At 43.3% G+C, this 12405-nt stretch overlaps 1 protein-coding gene across 1 annotated transcript; it reads left to right on the top strand.

Annotated features, from left to right (window-relative positions):
* The first annotated feature begins 6120 nt into the window (after positions 1-6120).
* On the top strand, positions 6121-11771 carry gdf6a (growth differentiation factor 6a). The gene is made up of 2 exons (XM_076096604.1): positions 6121-6481; positions 10733-11771. The coding sequence occupies exons 1-2, from the start codon at positions 6121-6123 to the stop codon at positions 11716-11718; spliced, it is 1347 nt and encodes a 448-aa protein (XP_075952719.1). The 3' UTR covers positions 11719-11771.
* Positions 11772-12405: the final 634 nt, after the last annotated feature.

Below are 12405 nucleotides of genomic sequence, written 5' to 3'. Positions count from 1 at the left end.
GGACCATGAATGTCTGCGCTAAATTGCATTGCAATGCATCAACCAGCTGTTGGGATTTTCAGTCTGGACCAAAGTGGTGGGCCGACCAATAGATTTCCATAGAGCCATGATAGCGTGGCTAAAAACAGAATAAGAGATAAGACAAATGCAAATGTAGAGTTCAGAGTCTCCACAGATACAACTATAAAGACGAAAGATTGGTATTACTCTTTTCCTATTCTTGTTTTTCGTCAAAGTCATCTTGGTTTCAGATGATCAAATGCAGCACAATAATAGATGAAAGGTGTCCCATTTCAGTGCACTGCACTAACTCTCCTTATCATCCTTCTGTGCCAAAACTGTGGGGCTGCCGCCTAAAAGCTACAAAGTGCCTCTATCATTGGGATATAATAGACGATGGAGCGATATAATAGGACATCCTCTTAGAAAAAAAAGGTCTCATTTAGAGACCAAAGTAGAACTCTTGCCAAAACTTTTTCGTAAATGCAAATTCAAACAAGGAAGAAACATATCTTATTGATGCTTTGAAGCTAAATAATGCAGAATTTCTCTCAAGCTTGAATAAACTTTACACAATCACTTCACGTCATTTCCTCTCAGCATCGTTGCCTAAGGGGGTCAGTTGCATAAGAGCATGCATGTGTGTTTTTTTGCATTGGGAATGATGTAATTGAACCCAAGGCCTGTGTGCTGCTGCCACATCGGTGAACCCGAACACTTGCTTCATCCAGATGTTATACTTTTTCTAAGATTTTGCCTTGATCATGTGGATTCCCCAAACAACCCCCTGCCAATAACAGAATGATATCACCACTTGACCTAATATAAGCCAGGTACCCTGTATGAGCAGCCCAGACTCGTGCAAAATCCTCTTTCTTCAAACCACAGCGGCCCAAATAGGATTGCAAAAATAGAGCAGAGACTCCTGGGAATCAAACTCAATCCTCCTTTTTTTTTATCAGACTCAAAAATAGATTTGCGTGCTGTGTGGCCAACACCACCTTGCCTATATTTTCACTTTTATCTTCAGGCATCCACAGCATCATCATACCGAGGCATTGCACAGCTGCCTGACGCACTGGCACAGCAGAATCAGATTATCGGCACCAAACAGGGCAGAGTAAACCACAGCCCGTGCCCTAGCAACAGTCTTAGCAACCGAGGGCAAAGCGCTTTACGAAGGACTCCAGCTATAGATGGGACCAATTATGTGTAAATCTGCAAAGATTGTAGACTTGTGCTGCTCATCCTGAGACGCTATCCTTCACTGAAGAAAATATCTAGAGTGTGTCGAAGTGGTGTGGGGCTGTTCACCATTCAGCTGTACAGTGTTTTTCTCACACTGAATGAACATTGTGTCCTTGAGCCAGCGTTTGTGAGCTCAGGAAAGAAAAGAAACTAACAGTGAAGACAACAGCTTTAAAAAAGCCATGATGATGGATGTTAAAATAATTATTCCAATGAGCCTGTGATGTATGATTATGTACACTAGTAAAGTGCTCGACAAGAAATTAGATCTGAGGCAAATGAAGGAACAGGGGCAGAAATACTTCAATAAACAGGGTGTGGTTGAGAGGAGAGAGTGACGTTTTTCTATTTTAGGAAGTGATTTTTTTTATAAATTCATGCAACTACAAGCACCCTTATGAAGGAAATGCAAGAGGCTTCAAATCATTCAAAAAGGAATCGTCTCATGTTATTCGTGCTAATAATATGTTGAAAGTCACTCAATAGTGTCAGCTTGTAACATGAAACCCTGTGAGGTATTTGGATACAGACGCCTGCCCATGCATCTGAGCTGTGGTGACATTTTTGCCTGTTTCCCATGTGTTTGCACTTGTCCTGAACTAGCCCATGTAAAGTAGGATTATGCACCCGGATCCTCTGCATGACTCCAGACAATGTTGATTGGCTACCTACTAGGTGACAGGCTAAGCATTATCTAAGTTGCAAACACAGGATTTTCAGCTCTTTTGAGCATGACGAACTGCTCCAATCTACCTGTGTCAGTGATACACAGTCACTCCAACAACTCAACAATACATGAGAGTGGCTGATTAGGAAGTAGATGAACTGGGAAAGGTACCCTTGGATAAACGCATGTCGGTGGGATGCTGAGATCATGTGTACATGACTAGTAAACACGTCTTTAAGCCTCCACTGAATCTATTTCCCGTGTCCAGATGGTCTGCTTTTAAAACAGCATGGCGTGGGCGTGAATGATAAATTCCCTTAATCCATCCCAGTCTATGTGCTTTTTAATGTTGATAACTCACACGGACTAATCACTCCCATCACTCCATCTGTTAAGTTGTGTAATTTCAGTGGTGACGACATTTCGTCACTGTGTGATCTTTACTGAGCATCTATGTCCGAACGCAGGGAGCCTGTGCTCTGAAAATGGAAATATCTCGTTCTTTTTCGGTGCAGCGCATCATTTGCAACACTCGTTCTGAGCTCCTCAAGCCCTTAAACAGACTGCGTCATCACTGCATGACATCAAGACTGAGTAATCACTTTGACTTTCAGTGATCATCCCAGGGAGCATAAAGCATATTGAAGCCGATGCCAAACACTGATAAAATGGACTCCTGGTAGTCCAGAATATGTTCATTAGGTTCGTACCATACATAAACAGCGGATTGTTATGACAACACCATATGGCATCATTCTCTCTGTTTTGGCACCAAATGGTTCCACACAGGACCTTTACGGTGCTAAACCCTTTTAAAAATACATACAATTCTAACAATAAACTATATTTAACAAATAATATCACCCACCGAATCTGCTCTATCCATTGAAAAGACCCTCCCTTATGTTTACATGTTTACATGCCTCCTTTTGTTTTCCACATCTCACTTCAAAGCCATTTTCATTATAAAGGCTTGTTCAGATCTCTGAGTCCTGATATCCTCTGACGATGACATCTTCTCCCACACTGCCCTCAGATGGCTTGTGTTATCATGATGTATGCAGCAATGGGGATTTTCGTTTTATTTCATCTGATGCCCCCACAGTTGCTGTGAATGTTTATTTTTTTTTACCCTCCGGGAGATGCCTCTAATAAAAGGCACGCGAATTATATATGTGATTGTAATCAATGGAGGTGATGTAAACATCCAACTTCAGACCTCATGTGTCCTCATTTCACCCAGAAACACCCAAAACATGGATGATGGTGCATGCGTACATGTGGGGACAAAAAGACTCGTTCCTGAACTTGTAAACAGCCCCTCCTCTCCTCAGCCCACCTGCTCCCACCCTGTGAACAGTTTAATATGTATTAATTTATTTTAATTTGAACCCAATGGTAATGATGGATTGGTTCGAAATGATCTTTCGTGAAAGAAAAATAAATGACATGCTTGCCTGGATGTGTGACGGTGGTTTCCTCGCAGAAGGATGCGCGTCGGTCGGTGAAGCACAAAAGGGTCGTTCTGCTGCTTGTGCTGGTGCTCCGGTAGTGGCAGCCTCCGATCTGCTGTTTGTATGTTGGGTGGAGGAGAGAGAGAGAGAGAGAGAGAGAGAGAGAGAGAGAGAGAGAGAGAGAGAGAGAGAGAGAGAGAGAGAGAGAGAGAGAGAGAGAGAGAGAGAGAGCTGCGTGCAGAGAGAGGAGGGCACACACGATTGGACAGAAAGCGAGACCACTGACAGTGCACGCGCGATATGACTATACCATCCCGAGGGTGTTACATAACGCGAGAGGCATTACTTAACCACTCACTCCCCCTCCATCACATAGAGCCGGCTGCTGACGTATAATATGCAGTGATATATGTTTGTATAGCAATCTGACATATGATCAACATGTAACTGACACACCTGATATAAATCTAAATGTCCATTTTACCACATGACACACGCCTCGATACATTGCTCATAAATACACGTTCTAATATATTAACATATCCTCATTTTAAAAATTCAGAATATTTATCCTAACGGCTCTTGCGTGGATTTGTGGAATTTAGTATTTCTTAAATTCGTATGTTGCTGACTGAGTCACATTATGGGATGCCAGCTGTAAAAACGTGACATATAGGACGAGCATGTGTGTTGAACACACGCAGGAGGTCGATGTGTACAGAGACGGGCATGTGCGTGTGTTGATTTCCTCTCTGCGAGTTTGCTCTCCGTGGTGCTGAAATCCGGGAGGCGCTCGCGGCTCCTCTCCCAATTTATAACTGTTTATATTCAGCGCAACCAAAGTAGGAACCAAACGGCACCATGTATCTCTCTGAAACACAGCCTTTGGACCAGACGTTAATGTTGTGTTGGCAGAGGCGTTCACCATTACAAGTGCGTCCGATTGGGTTCTGAAGAAGCGCTGGACACTGGTTGGCACTGGATCAAACGTTAGCATGTGACTTATGAGCTGCAGTTTGTCTTCTTATCACTGAGGCCCTCTGCTGGAACGAGATAATGTCACACAGTGGGCTGCAGGTTAACGCAACTAAATGGATTGACATAAAGACCCCCATCACTATGACCTGAATCATCGCAAACTCACAACTGTTTGTTTTTTTAGGAAAAAAGGAAGTGACCCCTCCCCCCCCCCCCCCCCCCCCACACACACACACAATTTAAATCCATGCATATATTATTTGGTCTTGATGCAAATCAACATTTGTATTGATGTTTTATGATTTACCTTCCTTTGTTGATCTTTCACGTCATTGTGTCTTCTTTCAGTTGTTTAGGAGCAGACAAAATAATATGAACACGTGTAATATGTCAAATGACTGCATGTGGTACAATATTAAGCTGTTTCATATGGTCCGGTGACTTTGAAGTGTCAGAGAAACAGAAATAATTCACAAAACGGATGAGTTGGGAAATCACAAAAGTACAAATCTGTTGGTTGGTGGCACGCACGTCTGGCCTTGATGATGCATTCAGGTAACATGAAGATACCGTGTTCCTACTTGATGTTTCTGTCATTGTCAAAACTCGTCATTGAACAGATGTTTGGGGAATTGCATGTTCACCTTGAATTCAATATAATAAATGATCAGATAAACAATCAGATTTTCCCAGAGGACATGAATGCAGCATTTGTCCTGGTTTCTTTCTGGTCCACATTGGGTTGTAATAAATAACAATGTCCACTAGGGGTCACTATTGTTATTTAAAACATGTTTGATGCATTTGAGTGACTCAACATTTAGGTTCAACATTTAGGCTAAAATGTTGAGAGTTTACTGTGGTCACCTCTGAGTTACAATTAAAATGCACGAGACCTCTGCCCTTCCGTTAATTATCTTCTCTTAAAATGATATCCGCTCAACACAAAATCAATACTGAAATGTCACCTGCCTTGTTATATTAATCATATTATTCAATATTCCTCAAATACATTTTTTTAATCCAGTAGAAAAAAGGTATGTTTCTTTAAAAAAAAAAGGCCGCTGCTTTATGATCACCTGGTGCACGTTGTGTGTTTTCAGTCTATCTGTGCGTAAAATCTAATCTAATCTGATTTGACGTGTCCTTGGAAGCTTTCAGACGTTGTGATAAGGAGCACTTTAACTCTGTTCAAGTGTTTCTGAAAATTATTTGGACCTGCATCTTTGGTACATTGTATACACCTCCAGTAACGGAAGTATCTCTATGCTGCTCAGATGTGCTTTTAGTCTAAACCATTTGTCTAAAATAACTCTTTGAGGAAGGAGCAAAACAGTTTAATTGTATTGTTTGATTTACAATCTGAATTATTTTCATCCAAAATAAAAGGGAACCATAATTCTCTGGACGGTGTAGATGAGTTCAGCAATTGGCTGCTAAACCACCACCACCAACAAAAACGTTCCCACATGGACTGTCGTGTCTGTGTCGGTCTGTTGGCTCTAGAGCGCGTCTGTTTGGAGGTCTGTGACATGAAATTGTTTGAGAAGCCCTGCACTGAGCGACCATGTGGGCGTGTTTCCCTCGGCCCAACAGTCTCCGCTCTTGTGTGGAGTCCAGAGCGCAAAACGCATTTCTTCTGGTGCGACCGGAGGGCGCAAAAGTAGCAGTTCTCCAACCCTGACGCGCACACCATCTCCGACTCCGGCGGCCCCCCGAATTCAACTTTACTGAGCGGGAGTTTCTTAACATCTCCCGGTGACTCTTCCAGCCATGGACGCATCTCGACTCGTGACGCTATATCTGGGCCTGCTCCTTACTTTCCTTGGGAATATACCGTGTTTCCAGTCTGCTGCTATCATCTCTCCCTCTGCGCCAAGGAGAAACCGGGGAGCCCGGATCTCTCATCGGGACGGACAAAGGTCATCCAAGATCCTAAAAGACATCCTCGCGTCTACGCACCCTATCATGGGCCATCACAAAGAAGACCTAAAGGACGCTATTGTGCCGCATGAATACATGCTCTCCATATACAGGACATACTCGGCTGCAGAGAAGCTCGGACTAAACGCAAGCTTTTTCCGCTCCTCTAAATCTGCCAACACCATAACAAGTTTTGTGGACAGAGGAACAGGTTGGTTTCAGTCCGTTGCCAGCTCCATCAGCTCATTCTTGCATAATTCGGTGACACAGTTTTTCCTTAAAATTCTGGTCTAATATTCTCTTGTATAGATTTTCATGAATTGTGGCTTACAACTACAGTCATGCATAAAAAAGTACAGAGAAACAAGCTCGCAGCGGCAACTTTTACGCACGTTTTAGAGCAGGCAAATATAATGTGAAAGCGCACTTTTACGCGCACAAAACATATCTAAAACATACGAATAAGTGTTAATCAAAAGAAAGGTTAGAAAGCGGCTGGATTACATGTTGTACATGAGCACTTTTGTGACTGTATTGGGATCTATTTACCGCACAGCCGCCGAAACACGTAACTTGTCTCAAGTATTTACTTATATTACACTTAAATTAACCTCTAAGTAACACGACAGTAAAACACTAATTAAGGCGTTCTCCAAATGAAGGCAGTAAATCACTGTCAGTGCAGACTACAGCAACAACTGATCTGCTCCCTCCACGTGAATACAGAGCAATCTTTTTTTCACTTCAGTTGTTGTTTCATTTCCAAACGCAAACAGGGGGGAAAAACAACCAAATATTTCATATACTAACAGAGGCTAACATCCCAAAAACCGTCACGTATTTAAAAAAGTCCAATCAGATGCCATTATGCTGCCCAGTTTGGCCAACTTGTGCTGACAAAGGGAGTTGGGGGCCAAGGCAGAGCGGGTCGGTGTGAGAAGCAGGTGTTTGGGTCAGTTAACGTAACCAAGTGATTTGAGTGGCTTGCGAGGACAAACACAATCTGATAAACACAAACACATCCATATCCAGCGCACACAAAGGGACATAAGCCGAGTTAATCTTTGCAGGAGAAATAAAAGCTATATTTGTTTGCGTTCCCTCTGGTCTGGAACACTCCGAGACTGTGCGCTGCAAAAAATATTACGATTTATTTAGTCCGGAGTCAGCTGCTTGAATCCACTTGTTATCTGCTTACATGGTGAGGTGCAACTGTAGACATATCCAGCGCAAATCAATTCATTTTAAGACAGTGGAATGTAATTTAGAACAGTTGATTACAATATTTGATACATTTAGCTAAAAACAACAACAACAACCTATATTTAGTATCTGTGGTGTTCTCTCTCACACTTGCTCTTTTTCAGAGAAAAAAAGTTTAAAGACTGATTATAAAGCTAAAAGGCTCGTCCGTGGGGCCATTTCTTGCAGTGTGAACTGATTTGATAGGAAAAACGCCTCACTTTCTCCTGTGATTTTGATGTGTTGTGTCACTGGCTCTGACCCCGAGCTGGACCCTCTGAGAGCTGCTTGGCATCGAACGGCTGATTGGAGTATTTGAACTCGGTGATCTAATTGAGTGTTCATGTCATAACATATCCAACACTGTCTATTCTTCCATAATGACCCAGCTCGGCCACGATGGGCACATCACCAAAAAAGCGACAAGGGGCGAAAAATGAAAGAGCATTTCCTCTGCTGTGAAGTGTTTTTTTTTTTACTGCGGAACCTCCTTTTGCGAGCGCCACTTTAATTACGGAAAATTATTTTTTCTTCTCGTTCTTTCAGCTCAAGCGCCTTTGGTTTCTTCTGGGATGCCTCCCAGCATCCCCTAAGTGTTGTATTGCATTAACCTGCAGAATGGATCTCAGCTGGGAGCTCTCGTTATTTCAATCGCCTCCATCAGGAATAGAAATACACACGGGGGCAGCTTTTGACGCGTAAAGTAACAGGTTTTACGTCGCTTACGCATTATTCATGCACGCAGAGACAGGTTTTTACTAAGTGCACCTATGATCTACAGCTTCTTTGGCTCTCGCACTTTTGTAGGTAAATGAAATTTGCTTATAAATCAGGCAGGGTGTTTCCTGGAGGTCAGAAATGGCAAGATCAGAAAAGAATAACCCGAATTTGAAAATTCGTTTTGGCACTTGGGGTAACTCATTAAAGCGCAGATGGTGCACCCCGGCCTCTCTCTCTCTCTCTCTCTCTCTCTCTCTCTCTCTCTCTCTCTCTCTCTCTCTCTCCTCTCTCTCTCTCGCTCTCTCTCTAAACAGAGGCATAGATGACAAAAATATGTTTTGCATTGGATCAAATACAAGCAACAAGGTCAAACTAAAGTGCACAGATGCCATTCTGACCAAGCAATAAAGTCCACCGCACTCCCTCCCCCAATTATCCACCATCAAGCATCTTACGCGTAATGGAAAAAATTGGCTTTTTACATAATAATGGAATTAAGAAATCTCTGCATTTTATTAACTGTCAACACGAATATCTCTCAATAATTCCAACAGTGTGTGCACTCAGTCAGTCAGTCCGTGCAGGCGCGTTTTAAGGGGAATGTTGTCGTTGGCAGGATGAGATGAAATATAAGAGGGGAAGTGCTTTAATGAGGAAGTTGGGAATTCAGAACTGTTAATTATTTGGTGAACTTGCATTCGATTTGTTTGAGGTCTTATAAAAAAAAAAAGAGTCCTAATGCAGACCATACGGGCAAAGTCACTGAAACGAGCACAAGGTTTCAATCTGCTTTTACTGTTTGACTCGGCAGGGTTCACGGATGGAAACTGACAACTAGATTCAAATATCTCTTTAGAGCAAGTTTTACAACTTTTATGACAGGGGTTCTTAGATGTAGGCATGTAACTTTTATTTGTTTGAATTTCAGATAGAAACGGAGACAATCAATCGAGGCAACATGCTTTTATTTTACAAGAAAGAAAAGACCACACATCATTCATCTCAACAAGCAATTGAATTCCTTTTTTTAGGTTTAAAACCTTGTATTTTTGATGAGTGGAAAATGTGACGTTTAAAAGAGAGGATTTCCTTTCTCCCTTAAACTTAATACACCTTTTAAGATTTATTTTACATTTTATGCAATTTTCTTGATACATTAATTCTGCATTTACTCTATCAAAATCTCGAAAAAAAGGAAAAAATGCAGGAAACAAAAAAAAAGATATAAACGGAAAATGATCCAAAAAAGACCTTATTATTGATATTGGATTAAAACCAAGAACATTTTAATTGCGTCTTTACTTTAATAAGCTACAGCTTGATATGCACGACAACACATGTCAAACATATTTTATTCTGATCAAACATGCATTTCGTAAAAAAAACCTTTAAAAAACACTCGGACTTTTTAAATGCAGATATTTAGTGTGTTCTGTAAACGCTAATGCTTTTTCATGCATTGTCCCACAGTGTTATATTCCAGTCTCATTGATAGGATATTTGCAGGCCTCCTGGGTCTCCAGCAGGGAATAATGCATTAATTGTGTATTGTTCAGTTGAGTGTACAGTATGTCGCCTTTGGTCCGTTGTGTCTGGCAGCACCCAGGGGCCTACAAATCACTAGACCCCTTGTTTTTTTTTCTTTTTTCTTTCTTCGCCTTACAACGCTGCAAGAACACATTTGTGATATTATGACTGCTTCTTGAGACCGTTTGAGACCGCAAAGATGGAAAAACTTTACTTCCACTCTGTCAAAGAGCTTGAAATTAGTAATCAATCTGTCATCAGAGCCGTTTTCATTAAAACATTCTGCCTTGATTAAAAGTGGCGTGGCATTACATTTTACTCAGATTTTATTGGATTATTGTCACTGCAATATCAAAAAACGAATTCCAGCCCTGGAATAACATGGTGGATAAAAAAATGTATATACTGTATGTTTCTTTTTTTCAACAAGCGAAGTTGGATACTTCCTGTGTCTGACATGAAGATCACAATACAATCTCATACTGTTCATGTGCAACAAATGTGCATGGAATTAAATTAAGAAACCGTAAAGCAGGTTAAACTTAACCCTCAAATATCCTTAAACATTACAACATATTTTATTATCAAGATAATTTTGTTTGAATGGAGTCAAATCAAATCAAAGGGAAATAATGGATTTATAAGTACAACATAATCATGGATTTAGGCAGTTCTTTTTTTTTTACCAACAATAAAGGTGTTTTTTTCATTCATATCCAAACTGAAGACTTGTCAGCTGTAGTTTGTTTCAGGCAGGTTCAGGGTGGACATTTGAAAAACAAGAGGCGGAGAGAGAGAGAGAGAGAGAGAGAGAGAGAGAGAGAGAGAGAGAGAGAGAGAGAGAGAGAGAGAGAGAGAGAGAGAGAGAGAGAGAGAGAGATGCCTCTGTGGGAGAATGTGCCCCCCCTCCCTCTGAACACTGTACACCCTAAGTGAATCTGACTGCAATTATTTTCTTCTTTTATCCTTGCAGACGATCTTTTGCACTCTCCTCTGCGAAGACAAAAGTATCTGTTTGATGTCTCAACCCTTTCAGACAAAGAGGAGCTGGTCGGGGCGGAATTAAGGATATTCAGGAGAGTGCCCGGGAATCTACAAACTTCCCTGCAGACGACGGGCCTCTACGACATCCAGCTCTACCCCTGCCGCTCGGACAGACTGCTGGACTCCAGGTCTCTGGACCCGCTGGACTCCACCAAGGCCGGCTGGGAAGTTCTGGACGTGTGGGACATGTTCAAAGCTAACCAACATCATTACCACCCCCACCATCATCACCATCATCATCACTTCCAGCAGGGGAACCAGCTCTGCTTCCAGCTGCGCGTAACTCTCCGCAAATCAGACACCGAGGTGGACCTTAGGCAGCTGGGGCTGGACAGGAGCGGTCGGTCCCAGCAGGAGAAGGCCATCCTGGTGGCCTACACGCGCTCCAAGAAGAGGGAGAACCTGTTCAACGAGATGAAGGAGAAGATCAAGTCGCGGAGGTCGGCCGGCGAGAAGGAGGAGGCGACGGCGGCGAAGCCGACGGCGGCGGCGGTGGAGGATGGGGTGTCGCTGAGGGGGATCAAGGGGGAGGGCCCCCGGCGGCGGCGGAGGACCGCGCTGAGCAGCCGTCACGGCAAGAGGCACGGGAAGAAGTCCAAATCCAGGTGCAGCAAAAAGGCGCTGCATGTGAATTTCAAGGAGCTGGGCTGGGACGACTGGATCATCGCGCCCCTGGATTACGAGGCGTACCACTGCGAGGGGGTGTGCGACTTCCCCCTGAGGTCGCACCTCGAGCCGACCAACCACGCCATCATACAGACGCTCATGAACTCCATGGACCCCAACAGCACCCCTCCCAGCTGCTGCGTCCCCACCAAACTCAGCCCCATCAGCATCCTGTACATAGACTCAGGCAATAACGTGGTGTACAAACAGTACGAGGACATGGTGGTGGAGCAGTGTGGGTGCAGGTAGCGGTCCTTACGCATGAACAAAAAAACAAAATAACAACAACAACAACTTTAAAAGACAGAAAAAAAATCAAAGATGAGTCTCGATGGGTCCCAGGTTGAAGATATAAAGCCCTCGCAGGTCTGCAATTCTTTGACGCGCCTCGTCTTTATTCAAAAGGGATGCACACAAAGGCGATACCTGCTATTTATTCAGACTAATACAGTCACAGTAATTCACACTCTCTGCCTTAACGTGTTACGCCTTCAGTCCCATCCACGCAACAAGTCGTCGCTCATCAAACAGGCTTTTGTTCCCCAGAGAGCGAGACGTGTCCATGTGGCACGAGGGGGTGGCTCTACAAGGCGAGATGATGGGGGCCCCATTGAGTTCGACCGTGCACCTGTTCGTGCCGAGGCCAGAGGACAGCGGGCTTTTGCCTGTCAGCGCTTTGTTGCAGCTCTGCCGCGTGATCCTGCCAGCACAGGCCGGACTCTTTTGGGTATGTGCATCCAGGCCGTAATTGCCACCGTCCAGCTGGAGTGATTACAGGCCACAGCTAGTGCCCTGTTATCCAAATCAAGGGGGTGAATGTCTAATCTACCAAACACACACACACAGACACACACACACACACACGCACACACACACACACATACACACACTGGTCTGAGGAGAGGAGATAAGATGTGGTGGTAATGCCTTCAAGAG

The sequence above is a fragment of the Anarhichas minor genome, unplaced genomic scaffold, assembly GCF_050575085.1.
Source record: "Anarhichas minor isolate MPS153535 unplaced genomic scaffold, ASM5057508v1 ptg000022l, whole genome shotgun sequence".
Lineage (NCBI taxonomy): Eukaryota > Metazoa > Chordata > Actinopteri > Perciformes > Anarhichadidae > Anarhichas > Anarhichas minor.
This window is presented reverse-complemented; position numbering and strand designations above follow the sequence as displayed.